Below are 23,757 nucleotides of genomic sequence, written 5' to 3'. Positions count from 1 at the left end.
CTACTCTTGACAGGGCGCAGTGGGTGGTTCATGCCTGTCATCCCAACACTTTGGAAGGTCAGGGTGGGTGGATCACTTGAGGCCAGGAATTTGAGATCAGTCTGGCCAACATGGTGAAACCGCATCTCTACTGAAAATACAAAAATTAGCCGGGTGCGGTAGTGCACACCTATAATCCCAGCTACTTGGGAGGATAAGGCACAAAAATAGCTCGAACTCAGGAGGTGGAGGTTACATGAGCCAAGATTGCACTATTGCACTCCAGCCTGGGTGACAGAACAAGGCTCTGTCTAAAAAAAAATAAAATAAAATAAAACCTACTCTTTTAGCAATTTAAAAATATACTTTATTATTGTATTATTATTAACTATAGTCATCATGCTGTGTAATAGATCACCAGAATTTATTCCCCTTGTCTAACTGAAACTTTGTACCCTTTGACCAATGTCTCTTCCTTCCCCATCCACACCCCATCTCCTAGCTTCCGCTAAAGGACTTGATCTGGATGAGATCACCTATCCAAGAAACAGACAGTGGCACTTTCCCACTGGATGCTTTCCTTCCCCTTGGCCTCCCAAGGGTTAACCTGCAGATAACAAACCCCTGCCCCCACCACTTCCCCCCACACACATACACAATCTCTCCCATTCCCCGCCAATCCAGGAAAGCAGAATGGCTCAGGCAGCTGGGCAGGGGGGTGTTTAGCTTGGCCTCAGCCCAGCACTGCAGACAACTCCTCTCAACATATAGACAGCCAGGCTGGCCCCCTTGGACCAAGTCCCTCCCTTCCTTCCCCAGCAGAGAAAGGTCCTGGAGAAGGCCCCTCTTGGGGTAGGGGGCAGGGAGGGAGGCTGCACTTCAGGGCTAAAGAAGAGTCTGAAGGGGATCCCATCTCTCAAAGGCATCTTTACGCCTCAGTGGCCGCTGCACCTCTCTCTGCTCTTTGCCAGAGCAACTGAGTTAAGGCAAGAAGACATTGAGGGAACACCATGCAGCCCCCAGCTCCAGGACTGGCAGTGCCAGGGAGATGATGCCAGTTTTGACAAGCAGAGACAAAGGTGACCTTGGGAGAAAGCAGACAGACAAGCAGTCATGTCATCCCTCCCCTTTTCTGTCTGGGCAGTAAATGCTGAGCCTCGGGGGAGTGAAAGGGCCAGCTGCTCTGAGCTGGGCTGTGGGGGATGACAGTGTCCATGTGGCATGGGCAGGGCACATCTGTACCTGTCTTTGGACCCGGATCCCATAGCTTCTGCTCTGCCACAGCCCCTGTCACCTCATCTCAATAACTTTGATAGCCAGCAAATAATTCTGCCACGTCACCTTTAAGAGAAGCCCCTAAAGCGTTCCCGGGCACATGCCCCTACATAAGGGGGTGGCCCAGTGTGAACTTCTCTAGTGTCAAGAAGGGCTTTGTAAGGGTCCTGTACCTAATTCCATCTGGTCTTCTTCTGTCTCCAGTCACCAACTCTACCCTAAGACACAGGTCCCCAACCACACCCACTGAGCCCCCACAACAGCTGTCAGTGTGGCATCCTAAACCCTTATCACCAATCAATCTTCCCTGTCCACGACACTGCCTTCAGACCGCAGATTAAACTGGTCCAGCAACCCACCTGCACCAAGTCATCCCCAGTCCTGTTGCCCTTGAGATAACAGGGTGCCTCCACCTCTGGTCTGGTCTCCCTGCTCCCCACAAGTGACAATCCAATCATGCCCTGGCTCACAAACCTGCAGTGCTTCTCTACTGTCTGCAGGATGGAGGCTTGAAATGCAAGGCCTTTTATAATCCAGCCCCAACTTATTTACCCAATGCAATCTTCTGCTACCACCGTACAACTGAAAGCATAGATTTGCTGTGAGTGATACAAGTCACTGGTGCCACAGGAATTCAGTGGAAGGAGAGGTTAGTTCTAGCTGAGGCCATCAGGGCAGACCTCCTGAAAGAGGTAGGGGGGTGTGTGTGTGTGTGTGTGTGTGTGTGTGTGTGTGTGTGTGTGTGTGTGTGTGTGTGTGTGTGTGTGTGTGTGTGTGTGTGTGTGTGTGTGTGCATGCACATACATACACCGGGGAAAATACTTAGATCATGCACTAGGCCAACTTGCATACTGCCTAGCTTGCATTCTGCCCTCCTCCTCCCTGCCTCACCCTCCCATGGGCTTGTAAGCACAAAAGACATATATTTGCAAATTCACACGGATGCAGGAAATGCTTTTCCTTACTTGAAGATTTGTCAAACTCCAGGCATCCAGGTCAATGACTGGAACAGAATCACAAAAGCTAGCAACTGCCTGTGACAAGTCCCCTGCTAGGGCTGTACCAGAACAATAAAGAAAGCCAGGTCTAAAGAGGCCTCCTCCAAGGCTCTGGCAGGGCAGTTTGCTGGGAAGGCTTCCATTTTGCCTGCCCCAGAGCCCTGCTGCTCCTCCAAAGGACTAGCACTGGGAAGAAAGAAGAGCCTGAAGGCAGGGAGGAAAGAGTTTTTAAAATCTCATCCCTTTCTGGACTCCTAGACTTTTCAGTTTGAACCCTTGGAGGGAAGGCTATGAGAAGAGTTAAGAGAAAGAATTCCATCTCCTCTGCCTTCTGTGATTCTGGCAACTCTATGCCATATATCAATGGCCAGGCAGGGGAGTGGGAGATGAAACTGAGTTGGGGAATGAAGGGACAGATCAGACCAGACTAGTGGACGCCTAAACCAGCCAGCTCCTCCCTTCCCAGGCAGTGCTTTGGGCCAGAGAACGAGGAGACCAGAGCCAAAGGAATAAGAAGGAAGGGAATCAGGAAGCAAAAGACATAAATTATAGCTCTCCCCAGCTCTACCAAGCAAGCCCCTTCCCAGTAGCTGCTACCTCCTTACTAGCCTACATCCTAACTCACCCAGCGAGATGTCACCATTGCAGAATCATTCTGAATGGGGCCCCTATATGCTGAGACAGAGCAAGACCAAAAAATGGAAAACAGAACTGAGTAGTGAAGGCAACAAGTGAGCATGAGATGAGGAAAAAGAAAGAATTAATGAGCTCTCGTTGGAATTAATTTTAAAGGAGCAAACAAAAGCAATTAATGTGGAAGGGTGGAATCCCTCGCCTCAGCTGCTCTAGGAGAAGCCTCTGGGGTGACTGGAGACCTGGCTGTCGACACTGTGTTACAAAGAAGATGGCGGTCTCTCACTTGGGGGTGGAATCCACGGAAAATGACTCACTTGTGCTCCAGTGGGAGGGGAGGAGTAATTGGGAGGCATGTACCACAGTAGTCATATGTATGCTGGTGAACAACACACACACCCAAAGATGAGGAGGGCAAACCCGTCAACTGCATTGCCAGCCACAAAGGCATGCCAGGTGGGTAAAGTGTTTGTCAAAGCCTTGAGAACAAGAAGCCATGGCGTGACAGGCAATAGGGAATGAATGCCTACTCGATGCCAATTGCAGCCCTGGATGGCTTACAGTCTTACTTCTTTTCATCCAAACAACCCTATGAAGTATTTTTCTCTCCATTGACAGATGAGGAAACTCAGGTTCCAAGAGGTTAAGCGTGCAGGAGGGAATATGTGCCCTAAATTCCCGAAGACCTAGGTTTGAATTATGGCTCCATGACTTTCTAACTAGGTGACCCCACTATGTCACTGTGCACATGTTACTTAACATTTCCAAACCTCAGCTCCATCCTCTATAAAATAGGAATGCTGCTGCTTACTTTCCAGCTCTACCAAGGAGGCCCCTTCCCAGTGGCTGCCACATATGTAAAAGATGTAAAAGAATATATGTAAAGCTCCTAGCCTGCTCTGTTAAGTGCACATACGAAGTGTGTGGCAAGTGCTTGTTCTCTTCCCACCACCCCCTGCTTCATTAAGGTCATTAGTTCATAAGAACTCATTAGTTCAACAGGCAGTGCAGTCTCAAATGTGTGAAAAAGGGGAAAGCAGATGGAATTTATGGAAGCCCTTTTCTATGCCAGGAACTTTACTAGGTCTTTAGGGTGGAGTGTCGAGATTAACAAGAAGAACATGACAGAGTCTTTGCCTTCCAAGAGTTTACAACCTAGCAAGCCAAGCCCATAAATAACTGTGAGAAGAGCCATGTGAGACAAAGGCAGATAAAGACAGGGAGCCTTGTGGCTCCTGTGGGCAACCAAGGAAGGCTGAGAGATCAGATGGCCTCTGAAAACGGGCAGGATTTTGGTAAATGGAAGTAAGACAGGAGCAGACTGCTTCTGTGGAAATGAAGGGGATGGGGAGAGGGACTCTCACAAGGTCTCTCCTAAGGCAGGCCACGGTAGGATGCATAGGCTGCTAACCAATACATGCTTTCAGTCTTCAAGAGTGGAAGACCAAAGAGGTCTGCAGATTCTTTGCTGTTCCCTCCCATTGGGAAGTGGAGTCAATTTCCCACCCCATGCATCTGGGCAGGCTCAGTTGGACCAGCAGCATGTAACGGACATGACTCTGTGTGACTCCTGAGGCTAGGGCATAAGAAGCCTTGCAGTTTCCACTTGGGTCTCCTGGAACGCTCTCTTGAGACATTCTGTCTTAGAACCAACCGCCTCACTGAGGGAAGTCCAAGCCACGTGGAGAGGCCACTTGTGGTGCTCAGGTTGACAGGCCCCGCTGAGCTCCCCGATGACAGCTGGCATCCTTTGCCAGACATGTGAGGAGCCTCCCTGGCGGCCCAGCCAGTCGAGCCTTCAGAGGACGGCCACGGCCGGAAATGACCCAAGCAAGGGCCACCCCTCCCCGAGCCCAGTCAACCTAGAGAACCCTGAGAGACAGGCATCAGCCCTTGTTCTCAGCCACTACATTTTGGGTGGCCTGCTATGTGGCAATACATAACCGGAACACCAAGTCTCCATCTCACCAACCTGGGCTGTTACCAGGGAAATTGGGGCAAGGATCATACTCAAAATGGATGTGAAAAGAGGTGAGAAGAAGAGGAATTGTGTGCTGGGAGAGGGAGAGGAGGGAATCAGTTAAACTCTCCCAGTAGCCTCCAGCTCCCCAAGCTCCTCCATTCTTCCCAACAGGATCCCAGATCAATATAACTTCATAATTCAATGAACCCCCAGGGAAATAACTAGGGGGAAAATCGGTACATATAAAGACATTTATAGCAGAGCTATTCATAATAGCAACAAACTGGAAACAACCCAAATTCTCAGTAATAAGAGAAAAGCAATCCAGTAATGGAGCAACATGACAGAATTACTTATAGCTATTTAAAATGACAAATTTATAGATCATTATCATACCTGGGAGTGTTTGTATAAAATAATATTAAACAAAAAAGAAATTCATGACACAAGACACTAGCTACACATCAATTACAACTATATAAACACATTAACAAAGATCAGGAGGCACATGGAATAGGCATATAGTTTAACATTTGCTTACCCATTTTTAGGCAAAGTTAATTAAGCACTACTTTTTTAAAAGTACGAGTTAGACCTCACAAATCAAAAAAATGGGGTCATGACTGCATGAGAATTGGAAGGAGACAATATTTTGGAAAATTGGAACATGTTCTGTCACCCAGGACAGGGAAAGGGAAGGGTGGACTGGATGACAGGGATGGAGTGAGTGGGAGGGGGGTGTGTTATTCCCCAGCAGGGTAGCTGAATGTTAGAAAACAAACCCTCTGTGTTTGCTGACACAGTGCAAAGAGAAGGACTCACACAAAAGCCACCCATTATCCCGTAATTATTGTCTCTCTCGTGCCTGCAATTAACGGCTGTCTGAGAGGCGGCTGCTGGGGTAAATAAATGTTCACCCGCATTAGAGTCAATCAGCCAGCTGAAGCACCAATTAACAGGCCCACTGCAGAGACACTCCCATACCAGCACAACTGTGGAGAGGCAGGGAGAAGATGAGACCACACATCCTGGACACACTCATATCCCAGAAGCAGGCAAGCGATGCTCAAAGCAACAACCTGAGCCCCAAGGTAGGGCTTGGGGTCTTGCCTCAAATGAGCCAAGCTGGGCAAGTAGGTACCCTGACCCCCAGGGCCATGTCAGAGAGGTCTTTTTGTGTGCATGCGTTGGCCAGCAACATTCCTGGGAGCTGCTATGGCTCTGGAGTGGTGCAGTCCTCAGCCTGTGGGAGTCTATAGAGGGAAAGAGATGCAAGAGAAGGCCTCAGAGGCGCTGTTGCCTCCAGAGTTATGGGAGGAAAGAAACAGAAGACAAAGAGAGGAATCAGACAGGGTGCTGACTCCCCGAAACAGACTTACACTGGCCTTTGGCTATTTTTGTTAAGCAGCAAGCTCAGAAACACAGAGAAGGAGCTAACTTCAGAGAAGTCAGAGATGATTCTTTTGTCCAGAGAAGATGGGCAGGAGAGCGAGCACCTGATAGAAGGCATCCCAACACCTCTCCCAGGGATGTGGGGAAGACCAGGGTGCTTTATAGCCCTGTACAGAATACCTGGTGCCTGGCCACAGTGCTCTACCAGCCAGCTAGGCCCCCTCTCCTATCGTGGTCTGCAGCCAGCAGGGCTCAGGCCATAGGACAAGAGGCCCCAGAGGATGTGTACCAGGCCCCCAGGAATCCTCTTGGATCAGGAAGGCAGATCATGGTTGTTAGAGATTATCTGGTCCAGTGGTTCTCAATCCTGGCTTCACACTAGAATTACCTAGAGAACTTTTTGCTCTCTGCTTTGAGGGCTTTTTCAAAATACTGGTGTTGGGTACCCACCACAGACCAACTGAACCAGGATCTGTGGGGGAAAGGGTAGGGGCCCAGGAACATGCATTTCTTTAAAGCACCCCCAGAGGATGCTGGTGACTACTCCAACTTCCTTGGCTACGATAAAGAACCGGGAGTCTAGTGCAGTAATACCTTGCCAAAGGTCAGCAGGGAACAGGGGTGGAGCTATAACCAGTTCATCTGATTGCAGGGATGGAGCTCTGGAAGTCAACATTGCTGGCTAAATAAATGAATGAGCTTCTAAGGGTGCACCACAGGGATCTGTTCTTGATCCTGCTGTGGTCTACATTTTCATCCATGATTTGCATAAAGACTTAGAAGGCATGGTTATCAGATTTGCTACCGACAAAGCTGGGAGGGATGACTAACACAGTGATGACAGAATCAGGATTCTATATACTGGAATCATAGCCTAATATTAACCAAAAAAGTAGATCAGAAATATAAAACCAAACATTTAAACTTTAAGATTCCAACTGTACATATCCAGAGGTTTGAAACACAAGTACAATCTATATTTTTTAAATGCATGAGTGGCCGGGTGCAGTGGCTCATGCTTGTAATCCCAGCACTTTGAAAGGCTGAGGCGGGCAGATCATTTGATGTCAGGAATCAAGAGCAGGCTGGCCAACATGGTGAAACCCCGTCTCTATTAAAAATACAAAAATTAACCATGTATGGTGGCACATTCCTGTCATCCCAGCTACTCGGGAGGCTGAGGCAGGAGGATCACTTGAGCCTGGGAGGCAGAGGTTGCAGTGAGCTGAGATTGTGCCACTACACTCCCTCCTGGGCGACAGAATGAAACTCTGTCTCAAAAAAGAAAAGAAAAGAAAAGAAAATGAGTATTTTATAAAAACATTATGAGCTGAGCACAGTGGTGCACGCTTGTAGTCCCAGCTACTCGGGAGGCTGAGGCGGGAGAATTGCTCTAGGGGTTCAAGACCAGCCTGGGCAACAAAGCAAAAACAAACAAACAAAAAAAACCTTTATTATGAGCATTCCAAGAAATAGCTTGTGATCAAATAGTATAGAAATAGCTTTATGTCCCCAGGAACCTGGTCAGTAGGACTACTTTCAAGGCCTTGAAAGATAGGCTTCTTGCTTTCCACATTCCTACTCCACATTGAATAACTTAGAGCAAGACTTCTCCACTTTTAATGTGCATATGAATCACCTGGAGGGTCTTGTTAAAACATAGATTCTGATTCAGCATGTTGGGGTGAGGCCTGAGATTCTGCATTTCCAGCAAACTCCCTGATGATACAGATGCTAGTGGACCATGAAGAGCAAGGATTTAGAGAGCCCCAGAGGTTTGTCTGTGAAAACAGTCACTCTGATTATGCTGTGGGCAACTGTGTCTTTTCCCCTATAGCCTGGAAACTTGGAGAAGTAGAGGAGCTAGAGTTGGAGGTAAGGAAGTTCCCAACAGTAAGTGCTCAGCTCACCTGATAAGCAAATGCAATGAATGAGCAAAGAAGAATAAAAGAGACCCACTGAAAGAAAGAAAAGACCCATGGGGAGGGAATTTTATTTTAGCCCAGTGTGGGTCAAGAGATTTTCCAAATAGAACACCAGATCGCAGAACAGCATTATAAAAAGGACACGACTGCATCAATGAGAGTTCATGTGTGTTTGGAACCAATGTGAGGGGAGGCTTTGGGCTCCCCTTGACCCTGACCTTCCCTGTAACTCAGATCACATCTTTTATGCAGCAAAGGGGAGATCTAAGCCTGACAGCTGTCCGTGGGAAAATAACCTGAGGGCTTCAGTACAATGAGCTCAATTTAAACACCAGTGATTTGCAAATTTAGTCTGACATAATAGAAATATATCATCAAGTTGGAGGGCATCAGGGTCCCATGGAACAGACCACATCTAGAGTATTGTGTTCAATTCCAGACAATTTATTTCAAGAGAGATTAAAAGCTACCATGTACTGAATTGCCTTTGGTTGCCAGGCACTGTTCCAAGCTTTTTACATGTATTAATGTATTTAACCCTCTCAACAACTCTGTGAGGTAAGTACCATCATCACTCACATTCTACAGATGACTAAACCAAGGCTCGGAGAGGTTAAGGATTATAACCAGGGTCGCACAGCTGGTGAGTGGGAAGCCAAGTGCAAACCCAGGCAGGCATATGACAGACCCCGTATCTTCCCCACTGGGTTATACGCTCTCCCCATACTTGTCTGACCCTTGAAACAATGACAAACAAGTGAGCCCAGAAAAGCATGGCCAGGATGTTGAACTGGTACCACCGTGTGGAAGTTAGAAGGAAACTTAAGCTCAACATTAAGGAATGATACAAGTTGAAACTGTCCATAACAATAGAAAAAGCTACTTCACAGGGCAGTGCTCCTAGTCACTGGGGGCTTTCAAGCAGTGGCTGGCCTGACCATGTGCCCAAGACACTAGAAAGGCGCCTGCTATATGGGAGAAAAGCTGACCAAGTGAAAGATTACTTTCAAGGCTGAGACTCTCAGTCCCTCCCCCATCCCGGTCATTCCATCTGGAAAAATAGACTCTGACACCAGGAGCACAGCATCTATAATGAGCTACATTAAGCCCAGACTTGCCCCTGATTTTGGTGTGTGTGATGGAGAGAAAGTGACAGTAATGCCCAGACTAAAACTTGGCCAGAGCCAGGCTCAGTGGGGCGTGCCTATAATCCCAGCTACTCAGGAGGCTGAGGCAGGAGGATAGCTTAAGCCCAGGAGTTTGAGACCAGCCTGGGCAATGCAGCAAGACCCTATCCCAAAAAAATAAAGAAACTTGGCCAGGATGCCTGCAATTTGAGCCAAGGGAAGAGATGCAGAAAATATGTAAATGAGCTGTTGCTGCTGACACCTCGCTCTTCCCTGACCCGTTCTCTCCTGAGGTTCTTGTGGGAGTGATAAACTCCCCTAAGCCGGCTGAAAATAGCCCGCTCCTTCTCAAAAACAAACATTTAAGGCCGGGCTTGATGGCTCACGCCTGTAATCCTAGCACTTTGGGAGGCCTAGGCAGGTGGATCATTTGAGCTCAGGAGTTGAAGACTAGCCTGGCCAACATGGTGAAACCCCGTCTCTACTAAAAATACAAAAATAAGCTGGACGTGGTGGAGCACACCTGTAATCCCAGCTGCTCCAGAGGCTGAGGCAGGAGAATTGCTTGAACCCGGGAGGCAGAGGTTGCAGTCAGCCGAGATTGTGCCACTGCACTCCAGCCTGGGTGACAGAGTGAGACTCCATCTCAAAAAAAAAAAAAAAAAAAAAAAAAAAAAGAAATGTTTAAAAATATATAGAGTCAATTATAAAAAGTATAAAAGAGGTTCAGTGTTTTCTAACCCAAATTATACTACAGACCAGTACCTCATCCATATTATCAGGGTGCCCCAGAAGTGAGTGACAAAGCAACATCTCCAAGGAGGAAAGCAGAAAAGGACAGACAAGATGTGATCCAACCCCGTCCTGCCAATCCTTCAGCCAGTGACTGGGAAGCAGGGATCCTGGCTCTGAGCCAGAAGGTGGAGAAACAAGCTGAAATCTAGCCCAGGAAAAGATGTGGGTGTGAGAGTTCCATCATAACCGGAGTTCCCGCACCTCATCCCTTGTATGTCACCCCTGCCCCAAGCATAACGCCTGGGGAAGGTGGGGAAGGCGACTTACCGAGCACCAACTCTTTCAAGACATTATGTTAATTGCTGTGGGGAGATACACATTTATCGGCGAGAAAGACATATGTGGATGGAATATTTCAGAACAACTTCTATTTCCAACCGGCTGATTCAGCCAATTAAAGGACACTTTAAAAAATATAACTTAATAAGTATAAGTGTTGATGACTTTGGCCTTGGTTTTGACAACACCAATTCTGGAAGACACTGGGCCCGATTGGGATGCTTTCTATTTTGATACAAAAAAGTCCTTCCTGAGGTCTAGACACTCTCTGTCTCCATGCTTACCACTCTACCCCCTCCCTGCCAGACTTTCCTAACAAGGAGACCAGGACAGCTTGACCACACACAGCCCATCAGAAGGTGCCTGAGCTTCCCCTATGCCTGCCAACCCAGGCTTCCTTGCTCAGCCCCCTGGCCCCACTCCCTTTGAGGTTTCTTTCCACTGAGAACCCTCTCCACACTCCCCATCTCTGCTGTGCCACTCTTCCACAGGTCTCAGGTTCTCTTCTTCCCGCCCCCCTCAGGTCTGGGTGCCACCATGAGGCAGATGTCACAGGATCTCCCCGTTACCCTCCCTCAGCACCCACGTGCACTGTGACCTGGGTTCAGCCTCACCCACAGCACAAGTACTAGAGAGCTGGTGGAGGAGGCACTCTAGCATTTCCCTGAAAAGAACAGCAGGGCCAACAACGACTCCTCCTGTCCCCTCTTCCCCCACACTATGTTCTGCTCCCCCCGACCCCAGAGCAGGTTCCCCCCAGCAAAGCCACTGGAGCAAACCCTCCTTTCTCTGCTGAGTCACTTGACCTTAATGATAAGAGACCAGAAGCCCTGGAGAAAATCAGCTCACCCAACTTCCCAGTCACTCTCCACACTTACATCTGAACACACACAAGAAAAGTGACCCCTGTTACAGGGATAGCAAGGAAGAGCAGAAAGGTGTGGAGAGGAGTACAGAGAAAAGAAGAGAATGAGTGAAGCTCACCCTGCTAGCCACCAGCAGATGGTTAAGCTGGCTTTAAGTGAGGACACTTGGTTTCCGGATTCAGAGAAGGCCTGTTCTGCAAAGGGAAGCTATGGCTCCTAGAGGAGCTGCTGCCCCATTGGATAGCCCCCTCCTCCATCACAAGTGGGCAGCAGGGAGCAAGGAAGACTACTGGCACTGGGTGTGGTCTCTGATTCTCCCTCCACCCTAGCTCTTCCTCTAAGCCCTCTGCCTCAGCTGCTTTGTGACTAGATTTCTGCACTGTCTGACAGCCCCCTTGATTATATCTAGAGCAGCTGACAGGCCCTCTCTGTATGCATGGGAACATGAGAGCTGCAAACACTCTCACTCTCACCCCCCTAGAGGAGGCAGCATCTACCACCTGCCTCTTCCAGAACACGGGTCTGGGCACCTGGGGAGGGGTGGCCAGCTAGGCAGCTCTGAGCCACCACAAATGAGCCATGACTACAGGGAAAGCCATGACAAAGTGGAGTCAAATAAATAACCACATCCCCCACACCTCCATTTCTCTTACTGGTTAATACACACCCACACTCACAGTTGGGTCACACGAGGGGCAAGAAGATGGCTCAGCAGGAAACATGGAAACATCCATAAATTCTGATTCCTGCTTCACTTCCCAATGTGGCCATGGGTAAGTGACCCATCATCTCAGAAACAGACTCTTCGTCTTCTCTTTCCCAGGGATGTTCCTTGCTGAGAAAAACAATTCAGCGATATTTCTCCCATTTGCTTTTTTTTTTTTTTTTTTTACAGCCCAGAGGTCCATTATTTTTTTTTTTAACACCTATTATGCCATGAATTCATAGTGAATAGGTTCCAGCAGCTCAGGCTCCTTCCCATTGGTTCTCACAAAGTGTGCTTCTCTGGATGGAGCAGGCTGGCGCTATAGTTGAACCCAGGTACCTTTCTCTTTGGCTTCTTTCTTTTTCTGATCATTTTCCTTCATGTGTTTCAGGAAGCTATCTCAGCTCTTAGAGTGCTTAATGTGCTCAGTACGCACATTAATTCTCTTGGCAAGAATCTTGCCTTTAACTTGTTTGTTTACAACAATGCCAACAGCATGCTGGGTAACATTGTAGACTCTTCCAGTTTTGCCATGGTAACACTTGTGGGGCATTCCTTTTTGAACAGTACCCATTCCCTTGATGTCTACAGTATCACCTTTCTTATAGATTCGCATATACGTGGCCAAAGGAACAATTCCATGTTTTCTAAAAGGCCTAGAGAACATATATCGGGTGCCTCTCCTCTTTCCCTTTGTATTCATTATTTTGGTGAATTACTGGAAGATGGCTGTTCAGGCCGAAAGGCTCCCATTTGCTTTTGAAAGAAGAGAAATATGGCTCTGTTCTGCCCGGCTCACCAGCGGTCAGAGTTTAAGGTTATCTCTCTTGTTCCCTAAACATTGCTGTTACCCTGTTCTTTTTACAAGGTGCCCAGATTTCATATTGTTTAAACACACATGCTCTACAATTTGTGCAGTTAAAGCAATTATCACAGGGTCCTGAGGCGACATACATCCTCTTCAGCTTACGAGATGACAGGATTAAGAGATTAAAGTAAAGACAGGCATAAGAAATCACAAGGGTATTGATTGGGGAAGTGATAAGTGTCCATGAAATCTTCACAATTTATGTTTAGAGACTGCAGTAAAGACAGGCATAAGAAATTATAAAAGTATTAATTTTGGGAACTAATACATGTCCATGAAATCTTCACAATCCATGTTCTTCTGCCGTGGCTTCAGTCGGTCCCTCTGTTTGGGGTCCCTGACTTCCCACAACAAAAGGTCACCCTGGGCAAGCTGGGAGAATAGAGTATATTGAGTGGGTAGACGGCAGAGTATATGGATGCAGAGATTAGGGGTTCCTACGAGAAAGATACTCATCCAACTTCACAGTGTAAATCAGTTCTTATTGAAGCACTGGGCATGCTCTCCTTGCCGGCTGGTACCATCCTGAAGTACCGATTCTCCTTATCAGAAACCCACCATCTCCCCAGCCTCTACTCACCCAGCTGGAGCTAGAAACGTACATCCCACTTGAATTTCAGCGGAATTCCTAGTCACACACACCCACCACCCTGGCCTGTAACACCACATGTTACAGAGGTACCAAGAGCCGTAAATACCAAATCAAGAGACTGAACAAGATACCTTCTGACTGCTCTCATTTTTTACAGTCGGAAATGCTTCTTAAAGCAGTGGGTGCTGAGTAAATTAACAAGAAGCCTAGAGAGACCAGGACACAGCTAGAGTTGAAGCTTCTTGACCCTCTGCAACCTTCTCCCCAAGCCATGGGCCCTAATTCAGCCATCAGCCACCCCTCAGCCCTCCCTTCAACACACGGCAGGTTGGGCAGCTTGAAGCTGAAAAGAGAATACGCCCAAACGGCAAGGAAATGTCTCCCAGCCATAAATGCCTTGCCCGTTCTTCTGTTTGCAAAGGGCAAAGTCCATGCGGGAAGGGAAGGAACGGTACCAGCTACTGAACCCCACACAAACCAACCTGGTCCTGAGAGATGGACACACAGGTTAAATTCACACAGCATAGCTGAAAATGGAACCGAGCAGTGTGGATTCCTTCATTTGCTCCTGCTTCTCATTCCAGGCCTTATCTTTATTTTATCACAATAAATATTTATAGGGTCAGCATTCGGCCTGGGTATTCCACAGCCACTTGCGCCCCTCTCGCTTCAGGCACTCCCAACTCAGCCACTGGGTGCCAAACCCCCCCGCTGTCTCCCCCCCGCTGCTGACCGTAGCCTGTGCTCAAGGCCTGTGCTCAAGGCCACACTCGGCAGACATCCTGCTGACTGTCATCTCCATTGTCAGATGGGAGATAGACAATGAGAAACGGGCTTCTCTGAGGACTGGTTTAAGGCTTTCCTGTCAAAAAACCTCCCAGAAGCCTGAGGCTTCTAGGCATGGCCTGGGCCCCTGACACCAAGTCTGCCCTCACAGTGAGGTCCAGTTGCTTGGCAGCCAGAACAGCTTGTCGGGAGGGGTTAGCCTCAGCCCACACAGCTAGCCCCACCCATCCTTCCCGGCTGACTCCCCTCAGACACAGAGGGAACACCCATACTGCTTCAAGCCTGGCCTTCTCTTTTCACAGCTCTCCTCAGTCCCAGCCTCTGCAGTCCCCGAGACAGCAGACAAGAGGAGCCTGAGTTCCGGGCCTGGCTCCAGGCCCTCAATTTTAAGGGGGCCAGGACAGACACCTGGGATCTGTTTGGATCTTGAGATCTCTGTTTCTCTCCCTATAAGAATCCTTGAGTTCTTGGCCGGGTGCAGTGGCTCATGCCTATAATCCCGGCACTTTGGGAGGCCGAGGCGGGCGGATCACCTGAGGTCAGGAGTTCGAGACCAGCCTGGCCAATATGGCGAAACCCCGTCTCTACTAAAAGTACAAAAAAATTAGCCAGACATGGTGGTGTGTGTCTGTAATCCCAGCTACTTGGGAGGCTGAGGCAGGAGAATCATTTGAACCCAGGAGCCAGAGGTTGCAGTGAACCAAGATCACGCCACTGCACTCCAGCCTGGGCAACAGAGCAGGACTCCATCTCAAAAAAAAAAAAAAAAAAAAAAGGAATCCTTGAGTTCTCCTCACAGCAGGAATAAAACTGGGCATCAGATTCAGCAGGCGTAGAGGTGGGCTGTGGACCTGAGCAACAGAGACCCAGCTCGAGCCTTGGCTCCAGGACTTGCTGCCTCTGGCCCTAGGCAAGTCATGAGACTTCTGAGTCTCGGTGACTTCATAGATCAGAGTGGCGAGGATCCCCCAGGTGACGGCACCCGGAAGGTGAAAGCAGTGGGGGAGGGCCTATACATACCTGAAGAGCCTTAGTGTGCATGCTGTCTCAGTGTTTCACTGAAAGAAGTGACTCATCTGTGAGTGTGAAAGCAAGTTGAAGGGTGAAGACCATCTTTAAAAATAAATATGTATAGGCCAGACAAGACTGCAATATGAGATGCACCACTTACGGTAAGGGTAACACGCATGTGCTCCTGGAATGTATTTCTACTCATTGCAGTCAAAGATTTCGATGTCTTCCTTTTAAAACCTTCTGGCCAGGTGCAGTGGTTCATGTCTGTAATCCCAGCACTTTGGGAAGCTGAGGCAGATGGCTCACTTGAACCCAGAAGTTCAAGACCAGCCTGGACAACATGGTGAAACCGTCTCTACCAAAAAATACAAAAATTAGCTGGGCACAGTAGTGAGCACCTGTAGTCCCAGCTCCTTGGGAGGCTGAGGTGGGAGGATGGCTTGAGCCAGGGAGGTCAAGGCTGCAATGAGCTATGATGTCACCAGGACACTCCAGCATGGGTGACAGAGTAAGACCGTGTCTCAAAAACAAAAACAAAAACAAAAACAAAAAAACCTTTCTTGCTCTTGCAGATGTCCCCCCTGTGTAACTTGCGTTCTGCCCTCAGCAGAGTGAGCTGGTAAACTCCTTGAGGTAAGAGCCATGTCTCTAATTTCTCAAGAATTCCAACCATCCCACCACCATCCCCACCGCAGGGCTGGGCTCAGAGCAGGGTTGGCCTCTAGTGCAAGCTCTTCACAGGCTGGAAAGCAGCCATCAAATCAAAAATCACTATGGAAGGACAGGAAGGAAACCCACCGTTGACAGTGCCAGGCGCTGCTCCCAAACATGGGCCCTGGAGGTCCAAGTTCCCTCCATTTTACAGATGAAGAAATCAAAGCTCAAAGAGGTAAAATTGTCTGGGAGATGGGGGGCGGGGGGAGGACCAGGACTGACGTCTTGGTTTGGATGGCCCCTGGTTTTATCACTGCCAGGGTTAGCTCCTGAGCCGCCCTGTCAAATCCCCTAAACGTCCCATGAGGGCCAAGACGACTCACACTGCAAAACATACACACAAAGGGTTGGAAACAGCACAACATTCTTTCCTACCTGCCTTTTTCTGGCTTTCCCAGTCCCATGAGGGAGAGAGGCGAGGGCTGTGCTGGGGGCATCTGGGATCTGTCTTCCTCCTTGTCCAGCCCTTGTCCTTCTCTGCCTCTTTTGAGGCTGACTTCCCCCAGCTCACCACCCTCCTCTCCGAACGCCAGCTAACCGGTTACCCGGGCAACCCAGCTGGGAGGCCGCCAGTTACCACGGCAACCCAGCATGGCCGCCAGGCTGCCTTGCTTAGGAAGGTCAGGGGACCAGCTGGGCTACCGAGCAGCTGGGATGCTGCTGGCAGGACTGGCCCAGGCAGGGGGAGTGGGGTGTCAGCAGGGGAGGTGGCCTACGTGCTTGAGATAACTAAGTTCCTGCTGTCAGGGGCCACCTTTCCCTTTGACATGTTTCCCATGAAGCAGGCTCCCCCAACTTGGGCATGAACCACAAGCCGTCCTCCCCAGTTCCATCACCCAAGCCGAACCTGACCCCTCCCACCTTCTCTACAGAGTTCCGCCTCACCTCCAGGAAGGCTTCTCAGACTGAGCAGCAGCCAGCTGTCGTTCAGCCTAACCCCAGGCCCTCTCACCCTCTGCCCTTCCTGAGCATATCCAGGAGTCCACACATATGCAACATGCGTGTGTCAGCGTGCAGATGTGGTCTCTCTGTGAAATGTGGTAAAAATCATAAGGAAGAGGTAATATTTTCTAGTACTTACTATGTGCCTAGCATGCTGTAGGTGACTTGTGTGAAGTTTCTCAATTGAGCCATACAACAAGCGTATTATCCTCACTTCGCAGATAGAGTGCCTGAGACTTAGAGAAGGTGAGGGACTTACTCAAGGCTGCACAGGTACTAACCAGCAGAGAGAGGGTGAGGCTGTGTAGGGACCAGCTTCCTGGAATTCCTTCAGCTCCTGCCCTCCCCAAGCTCCCCCAACCAACCAATCCCAGGCCTGGTTTCAAGGTGACATTTTGAACTTTTATTAAGTTATTAAGTTTCACCATGCCCAACATGGTAAAAACTCATCTCTACTAAAAATACAAAAATTAGCCAGGTGTGGTGGTGCATGTCTGTAATCCCAACTACTCAGGAGGCTGAGGCAAAAGAATCGTTTGAACCCAGCAGGCAGAGGTTGCAGTGAGCCAAGATCTCGCCACTGCACTCCAGCCTGGGTGACAGAGTGAGACTTTGTCTCAAAAAAAAAAAAAAAAATTATTTAGGCCAGGTGTGGTGGCTCACACCTGTAACCCCAGCACTTCCGGAGGCCAAGGCAGGCAGATCACTTGAAGCCAGGAATTTGAGACCAGCCTGGCCAACATGGTGAAACCCCATCTCTACTAAAAATACAAAAATTAGCCTGGCATGGTGGTGCATGCCTTGTAATCCCAGCTACTCAGGAGGCTGAGGCAGGAGAATTGCTTGAACCTGGGAGGCGGAGGTTGCAGTGAGCCGAGATCGCACCACTGCACTCCAGCCTGGGCCACAGAGCGAGACTCCGTCTCAAAAAAAAGAAAGAAAAGAAAAAAGAAAAAAAGACTGTCCAGTGCCACATGTTTTCTTCATATTATTTTATTTCATTTCCTCTTCGCTGCTGCAAAGACTTCAGTCTCCTAACAGGATAGCTTAGGAAACAGAGACCCAGAGAGGTTAAGTAATTTTCCCAAGCTGAGACCCGGCTTAAGGTTTCTGCCTTGGGGAACCTCCTAAGAGAGTCTATCCTTTTCTTTTTTGGCCACCAACATATGTAGCATATGTCTCTATCATATACAGCACGGTCGTTTGCTCACTCATCTGCTCCCTTACAAGACTGTGAGTTTAAAAATTTATTTTTGACCAGGCACAGTGGCTCACGCCTGTAGTCCCAATACTTTGGGAGGCCGAGGCAGGAGGATCACTTGAGCCCAGGAGTTTAAGACTAGCCTGGGCAACAAAGTGAGACTCTGTCTCTACAAAAAACAAAATAATTAGCCAGGTGTGGTGGCGCATGCCTGTGGTCCCAGCTACTCAGGAGGCTGAAGTGGGAGGACTGCATGAGCCTAGGAGGTGGAGACTACAGTGAGCTATGATCGTGCCACTGCATTCCAGCCTGGGGGACAGAGTGAGACCCCATCTCAAAAATAAATAAATCAAAATAAAAATTCATTTTTGCAACCTAGTACCTGCCTGGCATATAAGGCGCATGCAGTAAGTATGTACCCAAAGAAAATGGTAGGGCCAGGCTCCCAAGTTCTACCCACCACTTAATTCCATGCTGTCTCTACCACATCACCCTGTCTCATTCACTCAGCCAATCAAAAAGCTGTTACCAACCATTTTGTGCCTGGCTCTGCGTGAAACATCACAGATACAAATAAGACAAATCAGGCCATCTCTTGTCTTGAAGAAGTACAGTGGAGTGAGAGGCAAGGCTGAGGAGAACAGGGAATAAATTCCCCACCACTGCCCCCACCCAAGGCTTTCTCATGAGTGTTTCTCTGTGCCTGCTCCTTGGGGCCTAACCCTCCCATCCAAAGCTTCATATATCCAACCAACATTTGTTGAGCACCTACTATGTGCTAAGTACTGCCCTCTAATCACTCATAGTTGGGGGGAGAGTTGGCAGGATTAGAAGACAATGGAGTCAGGAATTACTGCACAGTAGAGAAGTGACTGAGAGGGTCAGAGTCCAAGAAGCAGTGGCCAGGGCCACCGGGAGCATATGGATAACCTTAAAGAGCTCTCACATTTGATGTGATCGTGGACTTTCAGGTTGCATTGCTTTATATTCACACCTACTTCCTACACCTAACTCATTTGATCCTGGGTGGGAATTATTATTCCCATTTTAGAGATGAGGATACTGAGGCTCAGAAGGGAAAGAGCATTGGGTTAGGAGGAGGAAACCTGCGTTCTAGACCTCACTTGTCATTTAAACAGGTCTCAGCACTACGCCTCTAACACCACACTCCCACCCGCACCACCCCACCAAAGCAGGTTTTTCTTCCCTGCTCTGATCCCCTTCAATTCCCCAGTGAGACAGCCCCGGTTTCAAGTGAGGCTAGCAGGATTGCTGGATAGCCTGGATCCAGTCCCTGGATAGCCCATTGCTGCTCATGTGGTACTAGGAACCAAGCAAAACCAGAACAATGACCGCACCACCTGAGGCTAGGTAGAATTTAAGAGGCTAATTGCAAGCATTTGTCTAATTAAAAGCAAATTGGTACCTGCAATTATAGATGCCCGTTCTTCTCAGGTCATGACGAGCCAGACTGGGTGGACACGATGATGTCAGAGCTAAGGAGGGACCTCACCTCCTCTTTAAGGAGGGCCCTAGGCCACCTCACTGCAGAAGTGGAGCTCCGACTAACCCGAGGAAGACATAGCTGAAACCAGGGTGGACAAGCTACCCTGAAGCCTCAGCGCTGATGCATGTTTATCAGATCAGCACTGGCAGCTCCAGCTCTATTTCCTGAATTCACACAGTGAGGACCAATCCTCTACAGAGACTAAGTGGGTGACCTGGGAGGACTTGACAGTATCCCTGAATACCAGCTACCCTAAAAACATTTCCCACCAATCCACCTCAGCACCCGTCTGGTCTTTGAGTTAAAGCCTTGCCTTCTGAAATATGATGTTCAGTAACTGACATTTATGTGATTATTCTCAGTTTACAAAGCACTTCCATGTACATTACTCACCTAGATATCAGCTAGGTAGGTGGTAGTGATACTAACCCCAGTTCTCAGGCTAGGAAGTGAAAGCTCAGAAGGATTAAGTAACTTCTGCAAATCATATGGCTACTACTTGGGTCAGGATTTGAACCCATGTCTTCAAATTCCAGATGAGCCTTCTCTCCATGACAGCAGGAGCTAACATATGGATCATAATTAGTTTATCAGATAAGCTTGCGCTACTTTAGAAAGTCCAAAGAGGTCTCATGGGAATGAGAAATGCTGGGTAGATTTGACAAGGGAGAAATCAAGACAGGATGCACACATGGCCATGCAGGGGCGCGGACAGGAGCTGCAGGAGTACCAGCTCCAGTGGCGTATTCTATAAGCCATGCACCTGCCAGAGGAAGCCCCCAGCAAGTGTGCCATTCCAGGGGATTCTCCTGGAGGAAGTGGCTGCCCTGGGCATGTGTGTGGCCACCTCACCACATTCTGTGCCAGTAAGGCCACAGTTCACGTGGGGACCCCAGGAAAGTCAAGAAAGAACTTGAGGGTCTTTGGAGGAACAGGGGCACTTAGCCTTGAACAAGGAGACTTGGGAGGGCTTGGAGGGAGAGAGACGATTATACCCACCTTCAGATATCTATGTTTCTCATGCAAATCAACAAGGTAATAATAACAAACACATTTCTCACTTATTCTGCTCAGCAGGATTCTATGTGCTTGCATATGTAACCTCGTTTATCTTCACAAGAAGCTTATGAGATAGGTAGCATTATCTTCATTTTACAAATGGAGAAACTGAGGCACAGAGCGGTAAAGCCACTGTTAGCAGCATATCGCTGGCAAATGGTAGATTCCAGATTCAACCTGAGTTTGACCCCATAACTATGTTTTGTTTGTTTGTTTTGAGACAGAGTCTTGCTCTGTCACCCAGGCTGGAGTACAGTGACATGATTTCGGCTCACTGCAACTTCCGCCTCCCGGGTTCAATCGATTCTCCTGCCTCAGCCTCCCAGGTAGGGGGGATTACAGGAACCCAGCACCACACTTAGCTAATTTTTATATTTTTAATAGAGATGGGGTTTCACCATGTTGACCAGGCTGGTCTCAAACTCCTGGCCTCAAGTAATCCGCCCGCTTCGGCCTCCCAAAGTGCTGGGATTACAGGCGTGAGCCACTGTGCCTGGCCAACTGTGGTCTTAATGACTCTGCACACACTGCCTTTTAAGAAAAGCCAAAGACTCAAACACACAAATATGTTTATTACATGGACATATTATATATTGCATTGTTATTAATACGGACAATGTCACATTTGATGTCTCTTTTTAAAAATTGTGTGTCTCACTCCCAGTCAAACAGATGGATTGAAACAATAAATGAAAACCATGAAAAAGTTGTAATACTCAATGTTGATGCTCATGGCACAAAATCCATTCTCAGACACAGCTGCCAGGAATGTAAATTAGTGCTTTTGAACAAGGAATTTGGCAAAATATTTTAATAATGTAGCAATTTCACTTCTAGAAATGCAACCTAAGGGAAAAAAGTATTGATATGTGTGAAGATTCAGCTATTTATATGTTCATTGTAGCCTTGTTTATAAAAGTAGAAAATTGGAAATACCTAGTTTAACATAGGGGTCAAATCAACGAATAAATTGAAAAGGTATATAATGAAATCTGAGGCAGCCACTTTAAAATGATGCTGTAAAGGCCAGGTGTGGTGGTTCACACCTGTAATCCCAGCACTTTGGGAGGCCAACGTGGGTGGATCACTTGAGCCCAGGAGTTCAAGACCAGCCTGGCCAACATGGCCAACTCTATCAAAAATACATGAAATTAGCCAGGTATGGTGACATGCACCTGTAGACCCAGCCACTTGGGAGGCTGAGGTAGGAGGATCGCTTGAGCCCAGGAGGTTGAGACTGCAGTGAGCAGAGATTGTACCACAGCACTCCAGCCTGGACAACAGAACAAGGCCCTGTCTCAAATAATAATAATAATAATAATAATGATGCTGTTAAAGAATATTTAATAATATGAAAAAATGTTTTCTGTTTAAGTGACAATAATACACATCTGGGCCAAGATTTTAATGATATATACGTATTGTGATAATAAATCTAGACATATATTCATGCATGAATTCATAAAAGTACAAATATACCAAAATTAAAATTATATATCAAACCTATGGGTAATTCTTAACTTTTCTTTAGGTTTTTCTACATTTTTAAATGACAATGTATTACTTTTATACTCACAGAATAGTAATTCTTTTAATGTATACCCTTCATCACATTAATTCTATGCCTTGGAATTTATCCTAAGTCACCCAAAACACAGAAAGAGACTTATAAACAAAAATGTTCCTCTTGTGCTATCTGTAAAAGGAAAATAAGGTAACAACCTAAATGTCCAATATAGAAATGATCATGTAAAATATATTACATCCACACACTGACTATTATATACTATTTTAATCAAAAGAAAACTATTTTTATCACCATGTAAAAGAGAGAGGTGACTTGTTCTGCACAGCTTCAAAGAATCAGAACCAGAGGATGGAACTTAGAAGTCGGCAGATTTTGATTCAACACAGAAGAATGTTCCAGCCACAGAGGAAGCTGCCTTGTGAGGTAATGAGCTCCCTGTCACTGAAATTATCCAAGTGAGGCTGCTGCTTCTGTCAGGGAGGCTGAGGAAGGCTCATCTGGATGTGGAGGGAGTCTGGACTAGATAGTCTCTGAGGGGCGTCTGAAGGTTGTGGGTACCGAGCAGGAGCCCCCGGAACAGAGAGATGGCCAAGGGAAGACTTCCACTCAGCCTACCCTCAACTTCTTTTCCTTCTGCTCCCAGTTACTCTAAATGTCTCCCAAAATATAGTCGTTTTTTCCTCTCTGAATGTGCTTTAAGTGTTTGGAGACTGGCCTGCTAAAGTCTCCTCATTAAGCCCTGGCTTCCAGAGCCCTTTTGCCTCACCCCAGAGCTCAGGGGAGTGCGAATCCTGCAGCTCTCTTGTGAGGCCCAGCTCCAACCTTCCTCTGGGGGGCCCCACGGGTGCGCCAAGAGCAGTGCCTATGACCTCATCAAATTCACAACAGGCAGTGAGGAAGACGATGAGGAAATTGGCTCGGAGAACGGAACCGCAGCTTGTTCAGCACCAGTTGACACCACGCTCCCATCTGCTGTTGCGGCTTCTTCACTCTGGCCTAGGCCAGTCCCCCGGGCCAAGAGAGCTCGCTCTGTGAGCCCGAGGCTGCAGGCTGGGCCTTGGCAAGGTGGGGGCTCTGATGTCAGCTCGGGAACCAAGGTGGCTGCCTCCCTCACTGACTGAGGGATGAGTAATTATTTCATTTACAAGCAGGAATAATCCAACTCAATAATCCAGGCAGACACATTCAAAGTAATTATCTGTGTAATGCGTCCTGCACCATCACCTTCCTAGGAAGGAGGAAAAGAAGCCTAGCCCAGCAAAAAAAAAAACGGGGGGGAACCCCTATTGTCTGCAGCCTGTGTGCAGCAGCCCACCAGGATTAATTACACACCAGTGCTAACACATTTGTCACCTCGCCACTGATTGGAAAACCAATGACTTTTAATAATTCATATCTGTGGCTCGGCACTCTGTGCCCTTGCGCGAAGACACAGAAACCCGCTTGTTTCCATAAGGAAAGCCCAGTGGCAGTGCCAGGCGGGGTGCCCTCAGCCCCTCCTGCCACCCCAACCTGGAGACAGGCCCGAGCCTAGCCGCTCCCACCTCCCCTCCACCAGCAGGGTCTGCTTATGTCCTGCTGAAGCTAAAATGCAGCTGCTCATGGGGT

At 48.1% G+C, this 23,757-nt stretch overlaps 1 protein-coding gene, 1 long non-coding RNA gene and 1 pseudogene across 7 annotated transcripts in view; 1 reads left to right on the top strand and 2 right to left on the bottom strand.

The window, feature by feature from the left end:
* Window positions 1-23,757, bottom strand: part of PLEKHA6 (pleckstrin homology domain containing A6) — a 157,397-nt gene that overhangs the window by 113,612 nt on the left and 20,028 nt on the right. Inside the window, exon 1 of one of the 6 annotated variants that reach the window (XM_054522478.2) lies at window positions 16,288-17,332. The exons of 3 other annotated variants lie outside the window; for them this stretch is intronic. In XM_054522478.2, the coding sequence (XP_054378453.1) occupies window positions 16,288-16,349 (62 nt within the window). In that variant the 5' untranslated portion in view covers window positions 16,350-17,332. Of the gene's footprint in view, window positions 1-16,287; window positions 17,333-23,757 lie in introns of those variants that run through there. 2 more of the 6 variants (XM_054522502.2, XM_054522539.2) reach the window with 2 other exon arrangements.
* Window positions 12,100-12,695, bottom strand: LOC112132331 (large ribosomal subunit protein eL21-like; annotated as a pseudogene).
* LOC129048289 (uncharacterized) lies at window positions 15,725-23,500 on the top strand. Its single transcript, XR_010140770.1, has 4 exons — window positions 15,725-15,831; window positions 16,785-16,972; window positions 22,451-22,572; window positions 23,038-23,500. It is a non-coding gene; the product is annotated as an uncharacterized LOC129048289 (long non-coding RNA).

This window comes from Pongo abelii, chromosome 1 (assembly GCF_028885655.2).
Source record: "Pongo abelii isolate AG06213 chromosome 1, NHGRI_mPonAbe1-v2.0_pri, whole genome shotgun sequence".
NCBI lineage: Eukaryota > Metazoa > Chordata > Mammalia > Primates > Hominidae > Pongo > Pongo abelii.
Note: the sequence above shows the minus strand (reverse complement) of the source record. Positions and strands in the feature narration are given on the sequence as shown.